The sequence below is a fragment of the Myiozetetes cayanensis genome, unplaced genomic scaffold, assembly GCF_022539395.1.
Source record: "Myiozetetes cayanensis isolate MyiCay16 unplaced genomic scaffold, myiCay2020 scf4, whole genome shotgun sequence".
NCBI lineage: Eukaryota > Metazoa > Chordata > Aves > Passeriformes > Tyrannidae > Myiozetetes > Myiozetetes cayanensis.
In genome coordinates, this window is record NW_026087631.1 from 51117322 (window position 1) to 51142966 (window position 25645).

The 25645-nt window shown below is 38.4% G+C and overlaps 1 protein-coding gene across 2 annotated transcripts in view; it reads right to left on the reverse strand.

Moving 5' to 3' along the window:
* The window catches only part of PDE8B (phosphodiesterase 8B), a 74669-nt gene that overhangs the window by 43382 nt on the left and 5642 nt on the right, over window positions 1-25645 (reverse strand). For both annotated transcript variants that reach the window (XM_050328757.1, XM_050328756.1), the window contains exon 2: window positions 646-702. In XM_050328757.1, the coding sequence (XP_050184714.1) occupies window positions 646-702 (57 nt within the window). The remainder of the gene's footprint in view (window positions 1-645; window positions 703-25645) is intronic.

The following is a 25645-nucleotide window of genomic DNA, read 5'->3' on the forward strand; positions in this document are numbered from 1 at the left end:
CTCTGTATTTATAGAATTGACTCCAAGATTAATTCAAATGAATTATGTATCACTAGAACAATGTTAAAGCTTAAAACTACTTAGTTTCCTATAATCTGAGAGTTCCAACACCCACTATAAACTAAAAAAAAAAATAACACTTGGTATCTGTTTACTGTCACAGGAATAAAACCTACAGAAAAAGAAGCGAGTATGAGTGACAGCTGTTGCTCCTTAAGCTGAACTTCAACCTGTTTTGTCGAGGTGATGTGATTTCTTGGATTGGTGATCTGTAGAAGCACAGTTCTCTGCCCTGTTACAGTTCTCTGTCCTATTGTGCAAAACCCAGAAAAACTGGACATGTACTGCTTTGGTATATCAGAACTGAACAGTTTTTAATATCCATAGAGGAAGATCTTTCCCTTGCTAATGCCCAGACACACACTCCTACAGGACATATAAAAGGTATGATGGGATGTTAACGGAAATACAAGCATCTTGTTTACCAAGTTAATTTACTTGTAAATCTCTTCTCAAGCAATCAGATACAGCAAAACACCTATCACCCATCTCACAGTCCTTGCACAAGTGAAATGAAAATAAGATACCTAACTATAACTATTAACACTGAATTGGCTGTATCAAGAACCTGAAGGAATATCTTACCTGAATTGGGTATTGTGTCAGTCTCATGGGCCCGACTTGTACTTCTGTAGTTGAAGCCTGATAAAGAAGAGCAATATAGATGTTTTTTCAGTCTGGGTCTTAATAAGATAGCATTTTACATGCAAGAAGGAAAGATCAAACAGAACCATGAAAGAGGCTCAAAGGCAGGCTGGCATATGACTAGCAGCCTTAATTTAGCTGCTTTGAAGTGTATCTTACATGATCATATTCACCAAACTCCTAATTTTACTTTATTTGCCTGCAAGTTAAAAATTGTAGTGTTTTAAACAAGGAAACAAGAAACACCACTTCCTTTTCCTTCTCTCCCTGAAAGAGTACTTTAGTTATATAGAAGGACTTGTATGTTGCTTAAGACTACAGAAAGCCATTTATTTCTGGCCAAAAATTGCTCTATTCATTTGAATGTAATACAGAACTTGTATTAAAGGTCTTGTGACATACACTAAATAATAGTGTTTTAATGGGTTTGATTAGGAAAGAAATGACTTTTCAGACAAGGGAACTTTTTTGAGTTGCAGATTTAAAGTCATTTCCCAGAAAAACTTTAGTTTTCAGGTAAAAACCATCTCTTCCATGTGAGCCATGACATTTTCAGAAGACATGGAGCACATCATAATTTAAACCTACTGCAAGAAAGCCAGTAGATGTAGGTGGTGGCTGCTTTGTTTGTTATATTTCCTAGGAGTACTAAGGAGTACCCTAATACTTTTTGTATCTTGATACATTTCAATACACTTCTCCTGTACACCTCTGATTTGTTTCACTTCAGACCATTAGCTACAGAAGGTTGTTAAGCAACAGAACAATACATATGTCCTCCCACAGATGCGCATACTTAAGAAAAAGAGTCTTTGAACCCTTAAAATGTTCTTTCCCTCATGAATATGGTGAATTAGTTGCAAGTTACCAATCTCCAAAAGGGCAAATTCTCTTGCTTTTGTGCTTAGCAGTTACCCTAGGTGCCTGGTGTAAGCAAATTAAAGCAATCACCACCCAAGACATGTAATTTGACCAAAATCCCAATCGTAGACAGATTCCCAGGGCCATTCCCTGACACATAGGAATCCTGGAGCATTATTTCTGTGACATTTTGCTCTGTGATGCTCACTAAGTTTGAGACTTTTACACAGACAATACTTAATCCTTTAAAAATATGTTTTTCAAAGGAATATGTAATAACATTCAAAATGGTTGAAGTTACCAGTATTCAACATTTTACCTTTCGACAATACAATACCGTGTTAAGTATTAACAGCCTTTCCTACATGTGAGACAGTGGTATTATGTATAACTACGGCTGGCACGTTGGACTTTCATGCACCACTGCGCATTGATTCTTTTCAGCCCAACAACATACGTCAGAAGGTGGTAATGGGCAGCACTCCAAAAGATTAAACTACAAAGCCTGCCACTGTTTTCCAAAGCAAAAACTACCCCCAATATAAGTGTAGTTAACCTCTCCTTTCTCACAGAAAAGCTCCACTTCCCACTTGAGCTTTCGCTTTAGCAGAATGTAGCTTAGTGCCTGTAAGCATATCTGAACAGAAAGGAAAGTCAGCACCCATAATAAACCAGGACTTAAGAGTAAGGTTAGAGAAACAGCTCCCTGAAAGCTCCCAACCTCTCTTCCCCCACAGTCAAAAAAGAAAAGCAGCACATTCACACTCCACTGGTACTATACAGGAAACTCTTCAATACATTTTTTTATCTTGATTTACTTTAATTAAAAAAAAAAAAAGGGTTAGAAAATCTGTAAGACTACACAACAGACATGGGTCAGTGTCAGAAGCAAAATCTCCTTTTTTGACAGCGCATAGCTCAAACTGTCTCAGAATGAGTAGATCAAGAGCCTGAGATTTTTCAACAAAAGAAGAACACAGACATATCAGTGTACGTTAGGACACAGGTATTTATTTTATTATCCATTTATTAGTGCTAGAGAAATACTAGGGAACTCACATTGTAATGAATGCCTTCCACTTACTATCACATCCAGCTTTAGTCCCTCTGTATTGCCAAAAATGGAATAACTGTCTCGAAGACATAGATCAATGCAGGCAAGTCTATCAAATCCTTTACAGAGATTACATTATAGATTAGCCACTTTTCTTATTCTGCTTATTGTAAAACAACAACAAAATAATCCACTCACTCAGACTCTGACTCAGAGTTTTTCTCCCTACTGCTTCTGTGTTAGCCTCATGAATAAAAAACACTAGAAAAGAAGAACATAAAAATCAGGGTCTTTCTCTCTCTTCCTCCCAGTTTCAGGGTGTTCCTGCCTTTGATAACAGCAGGAAAGCTTGATGAAAATTAGGAAATCTGAGCCTCCTGATGTAGGTGAAGTTGTCCCTGTCCTGCTCTGTGCAGGCATGATAGAGTCAGAACCACAGAGCAATGCAAAATAGGTGCTGTTATATACAGAAGATTGCCTTTAAGCCTCCAAAATGCCTAACTTCATTACTTACACAATGCATGGAAACAGATGAAACTGTCAAATTAAGACTGGTAATGAACATGAGTATGGGAAGGATAAATAAATCTTCTTGTCAAATATAGCAGAAAGTACATCTGAAGTACTTCTTTCTGAGTCTTGTTTTACAAGCTGAATCAGACCCTTGGATTTATATGCCCAAACTACTGTGACTGACTCACTTTTCTCTTTCAAAACTCAGCTACAGGGGGCAGCAAGAATAATAACATAAGCCTGGCCTTAACAAATGTCCTAAAGGAACAAATTCCACGTTTTCTGAACTTAAAGAAGAATGTGACCATGTAGACATTGCATAGTAGTGATACCATGACCATACCACTGTTCATTTCCTCACTTAAGTGAATATCACATTGCTGATGATTTCCAATTTAAATGAAGCTCTCATTATTTGACTGACTGCCAGGAAGGACTGTTAATAGATCTGCAACCTAAATCAATTAGTGTAGTAGCTCATAACAGACTTTTCTGGTAAAACATGCAGAGACAAGCCTGATTCCAAAGAGGTCAATGGAAAGTCCCCAATTTCAGTGACCAGAGGACCAGACACAATGTTGGAAGTAAAGAAATAAAAAAACTCCTAACCATCTGAAAACAATAAAAGCTTAAAAAGAGTGAAAAAAAGTTTGGTTTAACATTTTAAACTGCTCAGTATTATTTTCAGTATCATTATAACATCCTAGGCAATCTCCACAGGAATCAGTTATTAATCAAATAATTAGCCAAATCAATGGCACTTTCTTAATTCTTAAGAATTACTTAGATACTTAGATAAATTACTAAGAATTACTGCTTTTTTGTAAATCAGTGATCATCAATTATCTTACTATTGTAGCAGTGACATTAAGCAAAATGCACTTACTACTTCATTAAATTTCCACCTTTCTAAATTATTAGTACAAAATCTTTACTCCCTTATAACTGCAGACATACAGTTCCTGCAGTTTATGAATCATCAGTAATTACCAACACACCACTGTAATTAGTGTTCACTAATTACTACGGAAAAATCTTCTTGCATAATTCTGTGCTGCTCCAGAGCAACAACTGCAGCTGCAGCCAACCAAGCAGTGAAGCGAGTTGTAGTGGGTTGACCCTGGCTGGATACCAAGTACACACTGAAGTCACTCTCTCACTCTCCTTCTGCAACTGGACAGAGGAGAGAGAAAAAAAAAACAGTGAAAGATTCATGAGTTGAGATAACAGCTGGGAGAGGTCACTTACACTGGGGGATAGTATTTAAATTTATTACTAACAGGGTAAGATAAATTTATTACTAACAGCCAAAGAGTGAGAAATAAAATATCTTAAAAACACCTTCCCCACATCTCACCTTCCTTCCATGTTCTCCCTCCTCACCCCAGCAGTGCAGGGGACAGGGAATGGGGGTTGTTGTCAGTTGTTGTTTCTGCTGCAGCTCAGGGAGAGGAGTTGCAGAGGGAGAGTGAGAGAGTGTCTTTAGTGTGTACTTGGTATCTGGCCAGGGTCAACCCACTACACAAGGGTGTTGTGAGTTCAGCATCCTGAAAAGGCTCAGGATGGATGTCCTAGTTGAGAAGCATCATACAGATGCCAAGCTCCCTTCGGAAAACTTTTTGCCCTGAAGGCTCCTACCCTCTGTATCTTTTTTTCTTTTAGTTACTCTCATGCTGGTGCATCACTTCCTTCACCTTTGTAGTATGTTTTCAGACCTCTGCCTCTTTGGTTTAGCAAACAGGTTAACAGGACTCTCTTTTCAACCCAGCTTTCCCCTGGTTACATCTCCCCATCTTTGCTAGGGCTTATTTACATTCCTTTCTAGCTCAGTTTCCCCCATCCACACCACTGGTAAGAGCTGACACCTCAGCCTATCCTTTGGTTATGACCATTTCCACTTTTGATTGTATCACTATTTCCACTATTTTCAACCTCAAATCCCTTTGCTGCCTTTTTAAAAATTTGTTTGTTTGTTTATTTGTTTGTTTGTGGCCCAACTACAGTCCTGAAAGAACTACAACCATATATGAGACACAGGTCACAGAGCTGTTCTCCAGCACCCCTGGCCTGAAGCTGGTGTCCTGCTCCTCTGCCTGCTACAGCACACCTGTCTAGTGCGCCCAGCTTCTCCTCCACTGTTCACCAGTTACACTTCTTTTCTTTGTCTTGTCTTCTTTAGCAGAAATATATCCCAGTCTTTATTGCCTTCTACTTTTTTTATTACTTCTGGTCCTTTCAACTCCAACCCACTGGCATTTTTGTGTAGTTTAACATTTGGTAACTCTTTCTCTGCTTCCTCATGTTTCTTTTCCAACTTCCAGTGTTACAAAGAATATCACTTGACCTGTTAGCAATTTGTGGACAGATTCACAAAGTTCTTTCCACCTCTGAGTCAAAAAGTCACTAAACGATAAACTGTCAAAGACTAAGGATGATGAATCACTCCATACTCATATTGCTGATGAGTTGGTTCTGAGCTAGATGCCTTCTAGCCTGACCTCAGTGGCTTTTTCAGACACCATCTTTCTCTGCTTCATTCATTTGACCTGCTGCCTCTGTTTATCCTCTCCACCCACCAGTACAGCTACTCTTTTTCGGGAACCACTGCTCTCTGCCACCTCTGTTGTCAAAATCTGTTGGTGTTTTTTTTTTTTGTGTGTTTTTTTTTTTTTTTTTTTTTTTAATTCCTGTTAAGTTCTCCTTGCTGTGGTTTCCATTTAACTTTTGCACCTGCTTCCCCAGCTGCTCATGCCCTTCATTTTCTGGGCTCCCAGTAGAGGACTGCCAACTCACTCTACTCCACAAGCTGCTCCTCTCATGCCAGCCAGTTGCCACCTTTCCAAGGAGTCCAGAGGAGCATTACATAGTTGGGTAGCTCATAAAAACTTCAAAGTAAGGATCAAATGCCTCATGTTGAATTCCTGTGAATTACACAATTGATAACATATTGAATATTTTTATGTTTGGTTCTTAGAGTCGGCTCCTACAACTGCTTCTGGGCAAAGCTGAAAAGATCTGTCTGATCAGAATCAGCTTCAGGAACAGATGGTAATATTTCTGTCTTTCTTCCTTCGTTTTCATTCTTCTCTGTATGATTTCCTGGATTATGTTTCAAATAAGAAATTAGAAAAGTAAGCCTTCAAAACCACAGACCTGTTTCTTCTCTATATCTCATTCCTTTTTTCCCTCTGCAACATAATTCATCCATTTTTAAGCAACTACAGGCAGTAGTGATAGTATAAACTTCCTATTTCAATTTAAAATCATTGATAAGGGAAGAAAAGTGAACCATTGGGATGTAGACAAACCTCTGAAAGACATGGGAAAGAAGAAAGGGAACAAAGGGCAGCTAGCACAAACAGGTCACGAAAAAAACAGGTCATCCTAAGGAGAAGAAAAACTGAGAAAGAAAACTATACCTCTGTCAAGTTGCTTGAGATTTTAGATGACCATTTGAACAAGCAAATTGTCACTTGTAAAACAATCCTATGAGCTCTAATATAATGTGTCTGATATAAAAGGATAACCTAAGAAAGAATATTATTTAGTATTATTTTAGGATTTTTTGCATTCTGTTCATATTTCGGTAGCAGCTTCTTTGTGAATGCATTATAATAATAGGATAGTAGAACAGTCAAGTGGAAAAGACACTAGTTCAGCCATTATGGCATAAAAACTACCACTGTGGGCAGCCCTCAATGCTGCTCAGAGAAGCAGCTCCTTACGGACCTGTCAAAGGTACAAAAGGCTCAAATCCCCTCAGTCCATAGAGGGTAGTCCAGATGCCTTTTAGTTCTATAATTTGCTGATTGAGGCTTTCCACAGAATCTGGAAGCAATCCAGCAGGATTGCACACAGAGTTTCTCACCGTACAGATTTTTCTTATGTGGATTAATGGTCATGATCTGCATCTAGGTGCTACTAAGACCACTCCAAAATTCTGATTCTTGATGTCAGAGGAAGATAGATTTGGTCTCCAAGATACAGTTGGTTGAACACATGTGACTAGGATGTTCCTTAACAAAATACTGCAAGTCTCTGGGGAGATTTCTAAACAAATTCCCATGTTCTCTTTAGAAACTCTGCGAGAAACAATCAAAAAATCGGTCAGACCAACCAATCTTGGCACAATATCCTAGCTTAAGAAGTGGTCAAAAGCAGATGCAAACTGAAAAATGCAAAAACAGGGCAAGTATAGTGATACCGTTCCTTACACCACCTAAGCTTGATGCTTATAGCTCATCTCAGCTAATGCATTCCTGCTCACAAAACAGCAAGACATGTAAATTAAGATCATACTTTTCTCCACTGACCATGTACAGTGTCTCAAACTCTACAGCAGTAGGAAACAGCCTCCTCTTCTCCCAGATATTCAGAACCTGAAAAAGAAGGGCCTGATTAATAGCTTAAGATGCTCAGTGAAGAGCAATTAATTACAAAACTTTCGGCTTAAAGGAAGCCCAGAAGGTCATCTAGTCCCTCCAAGTGGTGCTTTCCCAATGCTATCACAGGTCAAGGATCCCTTCTCAGCATGGCTGCTGTGCGACACACCCAGCCTGTACAGACAAGAAAGGAATTAAAATTCATTTACTGGACAAATGGTGTAACTCCCAAACTACAGTGTTCTTAGATTTGTGGAAAGAAAACCAACTACAGAATGCAGTCACCAGTGACATCAGGTTTATTTTGAATACTGACTTTGTCAACAGAAGTTTCTCTGAAAGTGTGTTTATTTTGTCAGCACACATATCCTCACTAAGTATTCATGGCAAGTTATGTTAATGTCCTTGCAGTGTGAAGATGCAATGGGAAACCAAACTTTTCCAAACATCTATCAAAGTAAACAGAATCTGCCCAAGACTTGTGGATCTTGGCATAGTGAGATCTCTTTCTGTAAATCTGTTTGTAATTACTGTCCATTCTCAGTTTTGAAGGAGGATGAGTCACACACATTAGTGGGAAATCCAATCAAGTCTTTATGGGGGGATCCAATCAAACCTCTGTACACCAACCTTAGTGAAAAACACAGCAACTAAGCTTGAACTGTTTCAGAAATACATGCACTGGTGTTTAGGAGAGAGCAAAATTCAAGACTATAGATACAGAAAGATTTAAAAATTGTTTTTATTTTCACCTCTCTGTGTTGAGCTAACCAAAAAAGGTAGCTACTGTGAGGATAGGAACAAAGATCCAAACAAAAAATCTTTGTTACCATGTAAATTTATGGTGAACCCACACTTTCAGTGTTGTACATAATCTTTTGTTTTCCTTGAGATAAATTAACCAAAACTAGAAAAATTAAAGAGAAAGCAACAAGAATAATCATGATATTCCAAGGCATTTTTGGATAACTAAAAAGACTAGGCTTCTTCTGCCAGAAGGAACCAAAGGAATTGAACAGGTATCTATGAAATCATGAACAGTGTAGGGCAGAACAAAGAATGACTCATCGATAGTATCCACAATACAAGAAATATGATGCTTCCCTTAAAGCAGGCCACTGGAGGGGGTGTTGTTGAAACACCAGTTGAACTAAACTTACCAAGGGTAGGCCCCTGTGTTGCTGCAAAACACATCAGTAGGAACATAACCTCAACTCACAAGCCCCTCAGTTACAGGTTAAAAGAGGCCCAGGGAACAATCCCTCTTCATCTGCTCACTTCTCTATCTGTTATGTAAGGCTCCCTGTGCTTATCCAGGACAAGATAACAGGAGGACAGGCCTATGGCTCAATACAGTAGATCAGTTCTTGTGCATGGCTATTAAAATTGATAAAAAAAAAATGCAGTGAGTTTCAATACCAGAAATTTCAGATAATATGATAATAGATACATGAATGGAAACAGCTAGAGTAATAACCTGCAGCAAGATATTAGTGAAATAAACCTGATCTTCTTCCATTACCTCTTGGTCTAGGTAAATACTCATAACTTATTAAGCATACAGTCAGTCTGCAATCAAACAATTATTTAAAAATGTAAAATTAACTTTGTCTTCCAAACACTGACTAAGAAAAAGCATCTGATAGTTGCTTGCATACACCTGAGGGTCTCCCAGCTCAGCATTTGCTCTAAAGACTATTCAGTTCCCTTGGCTTTGCCAAAAAACAAATGCTAAATTCTACTTCTATACTGTGTTGTGGGAGGCACACCTCCAGGGTTCTGTGATGTCAGCAAGAGCTTTCTGGAATCGTCACATTTGAAACTCCTCTAGAAAATTAGCAAAGGAATAAGTTAAGTATTTTACTGTGTAAAAATTCAGGAGTTTTCTGCAAATCTACTACTAGGAAAGGGCAACCTGCCTCCTTTCCCTTCATCAATTTATTGCTGGCTTTCGTTGCTCCTTGTTGAAAAACATTTTAGTTCAGATAGATGTTGACAATGTCCTGGTTTCAGCCAGGACAGGGTTAATTTTTTTGGAGTAGCCAGGAGAGGGTATGGCCAAGGTAGTTATTCTATACCACCTCACATCATTGCTGGGGCAGGGGGGGAAGGTACTCACTCTATTCCTGGGAGAAGGGGTTCCTTCTGGTTGCCCAATGGAGTGGCTCAGCACTGCATATTGTCAGGGATTTTCCATTGTTTCTTTCTTTTATACCTTTTTTTATTAATAATGTTACTGTAACTGTTTATTTTCTTATCTCATTGTTGTTTCCAGTAAATTGTCCTTATCTCAACCCACAATCTTTGCTTTTTGTGCCTCCAGCTGGAGGGGCAGGAGTGGAAGGAACACTGGATTTTAGCAGGATTCCTAAATTGGAGGATGCCATTCCTAAACCACGACAGACAAGAAACAGTGTGCTCTTAATTAATTTAATGCTTCTGTTACAGTAGTAAATAATCTATCTATGTTCTTACTGTAGGACATGAATGTTGTTTTCTTGCCTTCCACTGTTTAACATAGACAATACAGAATTTTACTGAAAGAACAAAATCACTAAGACTATACCCCTCAATAGTCTGAGAACAGTCAGACACAGCACCTGAAACACTGGAGTACAAGTGCACACATAGGCATTATGGACTCTACTCCAAGGGTTAAAGGGAAAAAACCTCTTTTTGACCCAAGGCATGTGCTATGTTTTTAATCTACCATTTCTGCAACACTATTCACTGTAGATACTACTACTAGCTATCAATATCAACCTTAGGCTGGAGTGGGTAGCAGGCTGCTTCTTCAGAGATGCATGATGGATCTCACCATCAGAGCTTTGGCTTAGTATCACCTCCTCTTATTTCTTCTCTTGGGTAGACATAGCTGAAAGAATTTTTTTCCTGCTTCAAAGAGGTCTGTTCCTATCTTCTTTTGTCGGCTACAGCAATGCATCTACATACTATCTCAGCCTAAAACCTCTATAAAATACTACATTCCTCTTGCTGGAACAAAGGGAAAAAACACCCAACAAAAAACAGAACAAACATGTTCTGATAAGAGTGAGTAATTTATTGAAGTTTTCTGAATTGTTTCACTTAGAAAAAAACCTCAGCATTGAACTTTGATCTACATTTCACAAAAATACCAAAATGGCCTCCAGGAGAAAACAGGGTATTGTACCTAAAGAACAGGAATATGTCCTTTGAAGACATAATGGTGCCTCTTCCCTTCTCCTTCACAGTCAGTGAAGTGTTTGTTTTTTATAGCACTTCTATCCTGTCTATTCGAGTTTTGGGACAGCCAGCTGAAAACAACTAGTTTGGCCTTTTAATTAAAATGTTAGCATCCGCAAGATATGTCTTAGAATTATACCTAGGAACTCTATCAAAGCAAGCAAACAAACAAAAACAAAAATACAAAACCCAATAACTCCAAATTGCAAATACACAGTACAAATACCAATAAAACAAAAATTAAATCTTCCCAAGTTTTTAGGATAACAGATACATATGGGCATTATTTCCATTACCACGTAACATTGACTCTGAAATCCAAAAATAGCATTTAAATATATATCAAAATTAACTAGTTTGCCATTGCTCTTTTAATTAGAAATCCACAAATAGAATTATTCCCAGAGCAGATCCTACCATCTCAAGTATCACATGTGATGCTGTACTGTCTGTTATTGTGCAACTACAAATTATCAACATGAAAGTCTCTGCTATGTCTCACACTAAAAATTGTGCAGACAATGAAAATCAAAGCCAAATTCTCATAAAAATAAACAGCTCCAAGGTTCCCATGCTGACTGAATAATTCCTGATCACATTTAATTCAGTTTAAGTTTCTATTTAAGTTTTGACAAAGCCACTGCAGCTAATCCAGACAGCAGCAATCATGTCTCAAATGCTCCAAGACTGATATCCAGATATCATCTTCTGGGATGTGCACAGTGTCTTGTCCACTGGTGAGTCACCTAACTAAGCCACAAAGATGTTACCCAAACCCAGCGTTTTTCACCCTCCGTATTTTGTCATTCAGGACTAAAATGTTTATGAAGCTTGTCTCACCTATTTTAGTTTATAATCTTCAGAGACAGAGATCACCTCTCACTTTTATATTATGTCACATAAAGGCACACAGGTTGACTAATTCTATAAGCCCTACTCAAATATGGATGAAGAGTGAGGAAAAGTAGAAGCAGTATTTATACAAGGTAGGTATGTATAGGTCATAGGAAGAGGAAGCTCCGACCCAGAGGAACAGAGTAGCCAGCGATAGATGTACCTGAAGAACTCATACCTTGCAGACGTAAGAAACGGCCTGATAAATCCGTAAAATTAATTACTAAGTCTTACAAACTTGAATGCAGTCATGATAATTTCATTCCCATTGCTCTAGTCATGTAAATGCTGGTACGACCAGCATCTAATTTTAGTGTTTAACTTCTGCATACAGTTGCAATCCAATTAAGGTCTGTAAAAGCATAGAAAGAAGGTATAGCATAGTCCTTCCCCTCTTCTGCTGCACTAGAGCAAATTATTACTTATGCAATAAGCAATAATGATTTTGGTATTACTCATCACTATTTACGCTCTGTGTGTGAAATTAAAAGCTTTCTGGAAAAAAACTTCTTTTGGACATTTTGTTCCAGTCTTAACAAGGAGAAGCACCTCCAGGTTAAGTGCCATTTTTCAGACCCAGCATTATAAGAGTCATGCCAATTTTCTACAGAGAGCTCTTAATGCTACTCCACTCTTTATGTGTACTGACATCTATCTGAATACAATTAGGTCATTTTAGTCCACCATCATTAGGATGTAATTACAAAACTTACTACCAACACATTACTGAGAAGATAAAAAATGGCACTGTTATATTCTCCACAGATAGTGAAGCACAACCCTCTCGCAAGCATCTTGACAACCAATCTTCTCTTATAGCTTCTGCATGTACACAGTATGAACATCCACACTTGAAAGTGTAAGTTTTGGCTGAGTGCAGTGTTAACTCCCAAACTTCCTCTCCCCAAAGAATAGTTACAGTTGCCTATTTTCAATGCACCTGATATTGCAGAAACTGAACTCAGTTCAGCAATCATTTAATTTTATTTTATGAGCAATATCGCTGGAGACAAAAAGGGCTTCTTGAACAGAGCCCAAAAGCTCAGCATTTCACAGAATTAAACACTTATTATGCAACAGGAACTATACACATATCATGAACCATAGAAAAATATTAATCTCTCTCCAAGAGATTACATGCACAGTTAAAAGTCTGACACTTTCCAAACACCTTTATTTAGAAATACTATCTCTGAAAACCACAAAATATTTTAGTTTCAATTCACAGACAAACATTTTCACCAACGGAGATTTTATAAGGCATGATCTCTTCATTTTAGTGGGTTAGACTCCACATCGTGTACAACTCCAATGAATAACTGCTTATGCATAAATTATATACACTCTTACACTATAGTCCATGAGATTACAACACAAAAACCTATTCCTGAAGTTTTCTGTTATATATCTCTCTCATATATATATCTTTATTTTACAACTGTCTTTGCATGGACTCTGCAGGGAAATATGTTTTATTTCCTGTTAATACTGTACTTATTCACAAGTGCATATCACAAGACAGGAAACAATAACTTCTCTAAATTTCTTACTGAGTCACATTCAGTTTTCAAAGTTAAGGAATATTTGATTGGCGTAAACGGGGGGAAATGAGCTGCCAAGAGATTAGGGAAAGTGATCTGGGCATTCAGGCCATTCATGCAGAAAGTCTGTGACACAGTTGTATGGAAGAACAAAGATACTGAGTTTTGTTAAACAGAAGATGCAAATCAATATCATTTTACAAAATGTCTGGGGCCACCCTAATACAAGCACAAATAAAAACACATTAAAATATATAAAACCATATAAAATATATACAAAAACATATAAAATACATAAAATATAAAATAATAAAGAGGTTATTTTCTAGAGAAATTAAACTTAATAAACCTCTCCTGTTCAAGACTGCTGAAGGGGATTTGTTGGAATGCCACAGGCAAAGCTACTAAAAAAACAGTAGGAAAAAAAAGGAACTGCCAGATAGGCAGGGTAGTAGAGAACCTTGACTGCATGAGTCTTAGAAATGAGCTGAAATTCAAACAACACAGAGAGCCACACTATTACTTATGTATGTTGCTATCTGTTAGAAACTTTTTAGCTGAATACAACAAGAGAAAGCAGAGATGGCAACTTAGGACTCCCATCAGTAAACTCAGAGAAGACCTGACATAAACTTTTTCAAAGCTTTGATGAAACCAAAAGAGATACAGAAGGTGGTTTCCTACAATTGCAGGGGCCAGCTTGCTGACCCAAGAGTCCAGAAATTTCATTTTACTTCACATAGCAAGTTACTGTTAAAATTAAAATGCTTTCCTGAAAGTAAGTAAGAGACACTGGGCTGGGAGGCCTCCCCATCTGTAGTAAAAGATCTGTAATTGTTACAGTTGATGAACATAAAAAGTTCATTTCTGGGCACACATAAAACAGTCTGACTAGCTCACTGGTCTCATCTGCAGAAACCCTGTAATGAAGTGACAACACAGATTTCTGGATTCTCACACTGACTAACATAAGAGCATCCCTGATTATTTTCATTATGGTTCTGCAAATATACTCCTTCTCACAGAATTTAGACCTCAAGTATTCAGATCTGCTTATTACTAAAACAATGAATCTTCACATACACAGTTCTTCTAGGAGAAATACTACTTTTCCTTTTTAGACCATTGTAGTGACATGGAGCTTACCAACTGCTCTATATTTAGCTGCCAGACACAGGTTATGATCACTGTTTTAGAGTTCTGGGTGCAATGACCCTGTGGAAATGTAAAGTCAAACTGCTGCTCTGGTTTTTCCAGTCAAGCTGGATGTTTCTACTCATGTGCTTAAATATTTTGCTAAGTCAGGCTTCAATGAAGGTCAGGATTGCAAATATGCAACAACAGCTGCACTGGGTCAGACCAAGCCACCAAACCAACATCATGTCTCTGAAAATGATCAACACAGGCTAATACCTATCACGCTAGAATAAGCAAGTGTGACATCTCCTACATCCATTCCCCACTGCAGACCATAAGAGATTTCCAAAATATACAGAATGAATTTTCTTTAGTTATTAATCCCCCCAAAATCCCTCTTTTACTTATTTTTGCAGAGTCGCTGTGAACTCATGCTATGTGCTCCATGGAACACTAGCTCCTTTTTTTATATAGCTGTGAAGCACGGCACAGTCTGACACATTCTGCAATTTGCAGTCATTATGTTTTTCACAGAAACTGCCATATAGCAGGTACAGATTACTCAGAAAACTTTTTATTAAAAATAAAGCAAAGCCATTTTTAAGTCCTGAAGATAGATAAAGTAATATTTTTAAAGTTAGTGTGAAGTAACATATCCCTGAATCTACAGTAGGTCTGAGACAACACCCCTGATAATCTGGAAGGCAATTTTACAGTCAGCATGATGAACTTACCTTGCAGAAAGGTCTGTTCTGAAATGAGAACTTGACTAAAAGACAAGTGGCCTTGACACACCACTGCAGTAGGTGTGAATCTGCAGTAGGTCAGAGACAACAGCTCTGATAGACTTTAAGGCAATTTTACAGTCAGCATGATGGACTTACCGTGCAGAGAGATCTGTTCTGAAACGGTAGTTTGCCTTGTGCACTCTAAAAGACAAGTGGCCATGACACACCACCTACATGCATCTTGTCCAGTAGTGTTTTTTTTTCTTTCCCCATACAGAAACTGAGACTGCTGCTTCTCAGATCCATATTCAGATAATTTGATTTTAAAGAGACCTCAGGAAAGGAGCCCCCCAGAAAGTTTGCAGTAAGATGAGAAGGACAGTGAGAAGTCATTTTGCTAGTGATGAGAAGCACAGGAGTTTATAGAAGCATGCACTGTTGACCCATTTCAGCATCAGTTTTTTAAAAAATGTGTACTGAATACATATGAAATGCTGAAAAAGTACAATTTCCCCATAAGTGTCTAAGTGCTGAGTTATGCTTAATATTTAATGTTTTAGAAGTTTCTTGTGTTTAAATTCCTCTTGCAGCTTCCAGTAAAGAGGTGATTTGAAGATACAGTTTTTTCTGTAAAAGTTCCAATGAAGTACATTTGTGTTAACCGTATTCTTTTTATATTTCACTTCACTAAAACTGCCCAACAAATATCCTTCACCATTGAAAATAAAAATTAAAAAAAGTCATTCCCTAATCTGGTATTTAATTTCAATCATGATGCATGCAGAGATATCTTTACATTATTTGGTCACTTTTACTACATTTAAACTATGGTTGCCTCCAAACACCATGAGTAAGCTAAGAAATATATATTTGGAAGTCTCCAAAGGATAACTAAAAGCAAATCTAAGCACAGTTTCCATTTTTCTACAGAATGGGATCTTCACCTCTGGGTTGCGAACTATCCTTTCAGCTAAGGAAGAATCAGCTTGGAATTTTCTTCCACTTGGCAACACTGAGACAACCTCTGTGGTGCTGCAGGAATCCTCATCACAAAGCAGAAAATCGCTCTGCAGACACTTATTTTGGGGGGCAAAAGCCACATCATTAAAGGCATTGGGCCATCTCAGAACTTGAGAAACCAAAATCTCAAGCTTTTCCTATATCAGATCATAAAAAAAGTTTACCCTACTTCTCCATGTAATACAACCTAATGGTTTTGTAGTTATTGATCATGTTACCACATGAAAGTGAAAAAACCTTACCTATGTTCACAGTGAATAAAAACTATTCCTCCATTTCTCATGCAGGCCAGTTATTCTGGAGTTTTTTCTGTTGTATAAGACACTTGCTAAAAATTGCAGTGAAATTTTACATGGGTTCAAAGTAACTAGATTATACTATGAACACAGTAATTTCACTGGTATCCACCACAAATAATTTTATTTTCCCTGGAAGAGTAGTGCAGATGCTGTGACTGTACAAATAGAACAAATACACTCTACTTCGAAAGGATTTATAAGTGAGCTTTACTGTAAAGACCAATTCTGAGAAAACACTGCAAGAGCGCCTATCTTATTTAAGATTGCTTCGTTTAATGATTGTCTATGCTGCTCTTGACAGGTAGGCTGCAGACATTTCTACCTGAGATTATTACTTATCACTGAAATGTATACAGCATGAAGCAGCACAGAAGCCTTCATGAATTTACATGTACAGCAGAACATACACAACTGGCTGTCATTCACTTTACCTTTCTGTTGCTGACAGCAATATCAGGTAAGCATTTCATTCTTGTGCTCCCTCATATGACTAGGTACACTATGAAAAGAAACATAATGACAACAGAACCAGTAACAACCTACTCACCCACCTTGCTTAGCTTCTTCTCACTGATTTGGGGTCAGAAGCGTACCAAATCAGAATCATATTTAAAGGCTGATTGCTAAACTCTTCACCTTAGTATTCCACTTAACCTTTTGCTTCAAAAGAGAATCAATTTTCATTTCTGTATGTGCTCACTGAACACATCTGCAAGCATTAAATACACATAGTGAAACCAGATCTGTAACAACACAGTTGATGTTATGGTTAATGGTGAGGAGAGTAAATAATCACTCATTTTATTTTTCATCCTGAATGCTGAACTAACAGTGCAATGTCTACCCAAGATGGAACACCATTGCAAAAAGTAAAAAAAATCCATGTCAGTTACTAAGGAAGGAGGAAGAGTAGGAGCAAGCACTGAAATCCCATCTGTGGAGCCACTGTGCCTTTGTTGAGCTGACCCAGTTGTTCAAGACCATTTCTCCCTAATAATAGTAGCACAACTGTGGTGCTTATGCACCTGGTCAGATGTCTTAGTACAAGACTGGCTGTGTCTCAGCAAGAGCTGTAAAATCTCAGTCCTGCTCTTCCAGCCTCCAAAGGGAACATCGTTGGGCTCCAGTTAGGTATGGTCAGTCAGTCAGCTGATGAAGCATATATCCAGCCTCACAGTGTGTGTTCTACAGCTGACGTTGCAGTAATCATTAGCACTCAAACTTTAGTAACCTAAAGTTGGTTTAAAACTACTGTGGGTATCGCTATGGTAACGTGTCTTTGGACCTCTGCATTGCAGCATCAAGTGAAGTTATCAGTGCCAGACAGCGAGAAATTTTTCAGCTGGATCCTCCCAGCAACCAGGAAAATACTAACTTATTAAGCCTTTAGAAGAAGTAGTAAATCAGGTGAACATTTTTATCAAAATATAAACAGAATCTCAGATTGACTACAGTAAGTTCTGATTTACTTGAAATATTTTCCCAGAATTTTATCCTTGAAATATTTGACTTTTTGAATTGAAATTTTCAAATAAACAGGAAATCCAGTTCTCACTATCTTCCCATTGGCATACGAGTCAGTTGCCAAGACTTTTTGAGCAGACAAGCAGAAAAAGTTTGGAAGGAGGTTAGAGAAGATGCATAGAAGGCTCTTCCCTGTTTTATGCTTAATTCTGTGATAGGAAGCACGAAGGTACTGCTCTGTGTCACACATTTGTGCCCTGATTGTTTCCTGTTCATGGCATGCATGCTGGTAGCAGAAATGAAAATATACCTACAATGTCAGATACTAATCAGTTTGGATAATACTTGGAATAGATAGAGAACAGCTCTCCTTCAGAGTGAGAAAGAATGATTGAAGACATATGGCAGCTGGTAGATGTGAACTGGGACCAAAAAGAAGTCCACACATTTAAGTGTATCCTGCTTTGATCCCATTCTCAGCAATGGCAAACCCTCTACAACTGGTCAAATGGGTAGGTGGGTGGGGGAGGATCAGGAGGGGAATAAAACCAAACAAAACTGGAGGAGAGAGACCAGCAGATGGTTCACCCAACCTGCAGATAAGCACACAGCAAGTATGTGTACAAACATACAAAAGGATCCCATCGTTCAAAGAAGGCAGACTATCCTCTTCCTATGTGATCACTTCCTCAGTGATCCCATGCTGAAAGAACAGGCTAAAAAATAAAAACCCTGCAAGAGAGAGAGTGGCAGATCAGCCAAAGGGAGTAGTGGCAAGAACACTGCTGACATCTCCAAGTGATGCAAATCTTGTATGATGCACCCATGCTCTGCTGCTATCTCCTTCACACATCAAGAAATGTTGAACACCTGTCACAGAGGGTTAGGGACAAGTCATTCAAAGAAGCACCATTGCCCAGCCCAACTACAGCTAAAACAGCTAAGGGCTGTGTGTGTGATATAATGCCAGTAGTTCTGGTTCTTGATAACCCCTTAACCAGAAGAGGATGTATCAGGGCCCAATCATTTATTTGTATTGAATTAAAAATAAAATGTGGAGAAACTTAAAAAAAAAATTGAGTAGCCTTTTGCCCATTGCCTATCTGAGAAAGGCCAGATCTTCGTCTCTTTAATGTCAGTGTAGTCTTTCTAGAAGCAAGATTGCATCCTAACAAATGGCATGGTGACTTCTGAATTTGGACCACTGGACTACCTGTATGAATTTCACATTTCTGTACTGCAGCTGGAAGTGCAAAATGATACAAAGTTTTTACTGCTCTTATTTTAAGCTCTTTCATTAGGTTTTGAAATGAAATGTTCCTCTTCCTTCAATGAGACACAAAAATTCTACAGTACAATGAGACACAAAAATTCTTCAATATTGATAAACATATTAAAGAATAATCACATTCATCTTCTTCATGTTCTGTTTGGTTAGAAAGCTAGTTCTGTTAAATGTTCTTACAAAGTGTGCAGATCTCTCTCCTAAAGATTTGTGAAGTGTACAAAAGTTTATTGCTGCTTTTTCCTCACTCAGATATCCCTAAATCTGCCTGATGACAGTATCTTGTTGGAGTAGCTCTCCAGCCCAAACTCAAAGATGATCATATATATCTAGTATCCATTTTACAACATCAGCAACTCAAACAGAAACACCTTGCAACTGTGAGCAAGCTTCCTTCATTTTCTTTCTTTTTGTTCCAATGGATCCTGTGCAGCTATAAGACATGTTCCCAAATAAAACAAAGAAGACATTCTTTACTCATTTGCCATTTAACAGATTAGAGAACAAAAAACATATATGCATCATACACCAATCTGTAAACATGCATGTGGATAGGTGAACTGTGTTACGTGTTGACACCAGAGAATGAGCCGTGAGCATGGTGATCAAGAGCCATCCTTTCATAGGCAACCATCTGCATCAACCATGCAGGGAAACAGTGTTCTCTGATAAGATTTTACATGTGAGCTACAAAAATACAGAACCCTTTTCAGTTTTAAGCTATTTGCAGATATTTGCAACTAAATGAAAAATAACAATAAAGCAAACATGAAAGGATGGACTTAAAGGAGCTACTTACAGCAAGGCAGATTTTTCAAATCTAAGGCAAGGCCACAGATGTCTCATAGCTCTAAGGGGGCAAAAAAATCCTTGATCTAAAAATAGCCTCTTGTATAAATCTGGTGGAACCCATGAAATAGATTCCCTTCTTTGAAGATAGTTCATTACTGCACTCTTTGAACTGTATGGATAGTCCCTGCTCCACTGAAATGCCAAAGGGCCAAAAGGGATCTGTATGTGCATTGGCTGTTCTAGTGAATGCATATCTGCAAACAGACACTCTTTCCAGTTGAGGAGGCCTGATCAGCACCACTAGTTCTTCTCCTATTGATAATTTTAAGATATTTCACTTTCATAAATCTGAAAGAAGAAGTCTGATATCCCAAACACCAGGATGCACAAAATCTAACTTAAAATGACAGAATTTTAAATAATTATTTTTAAGACTTCTTTCGTCTTGAGTGTGAGTCTTAAGTAATATCTATAAACATCTTTTTTTAACCCACTAACAGTGTGAGAAAAAAACTAAGTTGTGTTGCTCAGTCCAAGCCCACCTGAAGGACCAAAGGAGTAAAAGCTCTGTCACACCAAAATAAGAAAAATGCCAGAACGTATCAAAGAAACTGTTGCACCAAATAAAGTGGTAATATTTATCCAAAAATCACTTTTGAAAGAAAAATCTACTACTAAGATTAAATTCATTCCTATGCACCAGACCCACAGAGATAATACACCCTGGGAATCTTCTGCTGGCAGTATTCTAATTGTGGTTGAAATACAGGAGTATATCCTGTCATTACACAAAGTTACCACAGAAGTTCACAGAATAATACCAGAATCAGTTATACCTGAAGTATCTCCATATTAGAACAATTTTCATTCTTATGTTTTGCTTGGTGTTTTGCTTTGGTGTTGTTTTATTGTTGTTATTTTAGATTTCGGTAGAGTACCTTCCCCCCGCTTTTGTGAAAACTCTCTTTAGGGCAACAAGATCCTCCCAGCAAGTTCTCTTTCCTGTCTTACAGTAAAAGTACTGATTTAGCTACCAACATTCTTCTTGCAACTATCAGGATATTACAACAAACCAGCACAGTTTGTCTGGAGCAGTACTTCTGACAAGGAGAAAACAACACACGAAGGTAATAGGGGGTTTTTTCCCCCTTAGAGAATATAGAGCTTGAACTGGCAGTTGGTTAGGAGTCTTCAATTTGTCTAGAGAAATACTAGCTACTTCTCTCTTGCTTTCAAATGTTTAATTGTAAGACTTAGAAGGAGTCCTCTGCCATTGTGATGTGTCTGTTTCACAGACAACCCCGGACTATTAAATGACTTTAGGCAGCAGTGGATACATTACTACAGCTTTGTACACAGAACACCACCTAGGCATTTCCTCTTGCATCAGTCAATCTGATGCTTAGCACTGAGCAGTAAGATACATTTTTGTTGTGCAGCTGTTATAAGATCTGGACAGAAATCATTAGATTCAGACGTTACATTATATCCTCAAGACTTACAAGTGTCAAAGGTACCCTGTACCACCAAAACAGATCTTTTTTTCTTCCCCTAAAATACCTCTCTACCCACAGGCCCCTTCATCTCCACTCCCTTTGGCACAACTCTCTGTCCTGGCCTCCTCCAGCCCACAACAGATGCCCCTTCCATAACCACTTCAGCTTAAGCTAGATTGATCATTTTTTCTCCCACTTGAACAATGAAGTCTCACTGCTTATCCCATTTCAGATCTTCACTTCATCCATCTCTTCTCTAACCATCTACCACACTGTTATAGTACCCCAACTGACCTTTTTCATGTCTGTACAAAACTCTAGAACAAAGGTAGCAAAAGATATCCGAGGTCTCCACCAGCGCACTTCAGCTGCCATCCAGAGCTCCATGGGGATGGGGTGCTGTCCAGCAGCTGCAGCCCACCACAACATGTCCACGAGAATGTAAGAGTTTCAAATTTTTGAGATGTCTTGCTATCCTGGCCTCCCTCACTTTGCAATCTAAGGCAAAATGAAGCAGCCTGAAATGAGGCCACAGCAAGGTACTCAACATGGCACATACTCCACTTTTTCCGCGAGTCACCACACTGCTTGGAACACTAGCACAGCCCTAACCATTTAACACATAGGAATGGTTTTATTCTGAAATGGAATATAAACACATTTTCCTGAAACCTTGTATTATTTCACAACATAATTAAACAGTTGTTTAAGAAACATCTGTCTTTGCAACAAGGAGGATTCATCAGATAGGAGTCTTTGGAATGCACAGATTTCAGGGAAACCATCTCTGAGGCAAGAGGGATGGAAATCCACAACAGCCAACAGTCCAGGAAGCAGAGTACTCACATCGGAGAACCTCTTGAGACTCTTTGAAAACAGTCTTGTGCTTGAGTGTCTCATCTCCAGAAAAAAACCTAGCCATCACATTAACACCTGCCCTGGGCTCTCAAAAGAAATTTGGCTAACTTTGGAAAACAACACACACAAAAAGTTAAAGCCTAATTTTACCTCTCCTTTTCTAAAAGAGATTTCTTGGCTTTCTGTCTAGCACAATGGCTTGATAAATCGCATTTCATAGTGGACACAATGATTATTAAACATAACTGCAGGAGAACGATGACCACTGACGACATTCAAGTTCACAGTGTCCTCAGACAGCCTTCCAAATCTTTGACAGGGGAAGAGCAAAACCACTTTCAATGTCCCTGTGGCAAAATGGCTGACCTTAGAGCAAAGGGAAAACTGACTGCTGGAAGCAGCTCCAAAGCTAACATCAGAGACCTCATGCCCAATTCCACAGTCAACTAAACTGATTTTTTGACAGCACTGAAAGGCATGCCACAGGTAAGTATATCACTATTTGATTAAAACATGTATATAATGAGATAGAAATCAGGCCTCACCCCTCCAAATATAAACACTAAATTGTAATTAAATCTCACAGGTTATAGCTCTATATGCAAGCTGGCTGTGAGCAGTTTGTCCTAGGCTTACAAATAGATGTTGAATACCTTGATTTCTAATAGCTACATTGCTTCAGTGCTCCATTCTGCCCATTTCAGCAGTGGACATTGCTGACCCTACTAATGCAGAGTTTCTCAGCTAAGGGCTGTTTCTTTGGAATTCTTATTTAAACATGGTTTTATAACACCTATACACATGCTCACACTTGACTGCATTCTCTGTGAATTCTGTGTGTGGGAGTCGGGGTGGCCCAGATCTTTGCAATTCCTGCTCCCTCTTCCATGCTATGAAATCAACTAATGTTGATCCAGCTTTCTCATTCTGTTAGAAAGCAAGCTGCCTCTTCAGATGCAGTATGAATCCAGGGCAGGAGGTCAATGAATCTCAAATCAACATCAAAATTATTTCTGCATTTTCCAAGTGAGTAACTCACATTATTAAGAGTTTAATATAGAGAGTGATTTCAAAGGAGCACCATAAATGGTGCTGAGGGGGTTCTCAGCATAAATCTACACTCTACCCCTTCTATACTCAAAATATGAAATATTTGGCACTGGAAAGCCAAATCAGTGTGTAGAGATATGCAGTGATTTTTTTTGACTATTCTCCAGAGTACTTCTCTATTCACAGAGTCAGAGGTAACGCAAAGGAACAGCATGTCTCTAATACATTTTGTTCTTTTATAGCTGACAACACGGTGAGAAAGTAATTTATAAATAATTGGATGCTGAAGGCTGAAGTTGTGGTTGACACAAATGGCTGAAAGGGAAAAATAAAAGTTCATGAGAAAATGGACTAATGGTCCTCTCAAGTGAAGAAAGTTACCTGCACTAGACACAGTCTCCAAAAAGCTGTACAGCATGTCACCTTACTCAGAATTAATAACGTATCTTTGGACAGCACTTCTTCCTCACACAGATGGAAAGGCGACTCAAGCTTCACAAGCCAAAAGCATCAGTGTTTTGGGGGAGTTGTGGAAGCTCCTGTAGAACTAGCTCATAGTACTTTACAGCCTGTGAGATCGCCCCAAGGATGATGCCCTCAGAAAAGCAAGGGGACAGTCAGGTGGTGTGTTGCTGCCCTGACAGACTCGTGGCTTAGTGGGCTAGAAATACACCTACTGATCTGTGCCAGAGGGAGACAGTACTACGCAAGGGATCATCAAGTGGCAGTTGTTACTATAAGCTCATGCCCTCAACCACTTCGAACACACAGGCTGTCTTTCACAATGCTTTGTACTTTTATCTTTATATTGGTAAATGTGATATTGTTGATTTTCTGAAGCCATAATCCTGGCTTTGGTTACCATGACAAGACTCACTAAAGACAATTAAACTTTGCTACACCATAAAACACTTCATACGTTTTTTTTCTAGGAGACACATAGCTACATACAGTCTTTGCTGAAGGCAATTTCAGAAAATTACATGTACACTAAAGACAGTTCTACAGATTTTACATACACTTTGGACTACACTGAAAAACTCTGTAGATAGGGCTGAGTTAGAGTTGAGATAGAGTTGAATCTTCCAAAAATGTAAGAGGAGTGACGAACACACAGAGAGGAAATACAGGCAGAGAATAATCTACATGAATAGTAAAGTACATTGAGATCTGGTAGCAAATTAAGGACTACTTCACAGAGCATTGCCAAATTATTGAAAATATGGACTTGCATTACTCTTTACTTCAGGAGTGCCTATGCTGTATGATCCAGCCTGTTACAACTACCTGATCTAGGAATACATGGATGTAGAAGAAGTACAGAAACCTGTCTAAAATAATAAACTCCCAGAGAAGTTGAAGGATCCCCACCAGGAACAGGAAACATTTTTGAGAATGAGGTGTTTATATGCTCATTACAGCAAAAAGGGTGAGCTCATCATCTCATTGTGATAAATGTCCAAGGCACAGAAGAGGCACTCAAATCAACTCAGAGTTGGAAGGAAATGTCTCCAAGAGGTGTTTGGTAGTCTTGCCTCAGTCTATTTGCAGATCATGTACACACCTTTAGTTCGACCTGCTTAAATACTTTGTTCTAAACCACTAATTAAAGTATGATAGAAGACTAGATTATTCCTCACCTGAAGGACAAAAATTTGAAACTATGTGCCCACTTTCTGTATCACAGCCTAGTGATCATTAAACATTCTCAGCTGCAGGAATTCAAACCTGTCTCCTTCATGCTAAGAGCACCCACTATTCCCCAAGATACCTGGCAGAACTCTTCAGCTTGCATTATGTCTTTCAGCTATATGGTTAGTTTTATTTTAAATCCCTTTTGTCTGCACCCAGCACAATCATGGAGTGTTAGAAACTATCAAAAGATTCACAGCAAGCTCATCAGAAGGTAAAACCTCAGTCTCATTTTGCCCATAGCAAACAGTAAAAACTGGAAAACACACTCTAATAATGATCAGTTTACTCAAAACTGGTTGGTATTTTGGGCACCAAAAGCAAATGTTCCAAAACAACTTTTTACCAGAGAACTTAGAGGGGCTCTGGGACTCTGTTGACTTCCAGTGATGAAATGGTCAAGGCTCATGGTTCTCTTACAAGCTTCCAACACTTTTCCTGTACGTGTGTGTGCTCGTGTGCACATTTTATATTTAATGATATAAATGCATATCATCAAGAACAGTTTTGGAAGTCCAGAATGCTGTGTGACTCAATGTGCAGTCACATTTTACTCCACCAGGCTTCTCATCGCCAAGGGCTTTCATATTTTCTGAAGAAATGGTATTATCTGTTTTGTAACACTTCTGTCTAGAATTGCTTAAAAGTG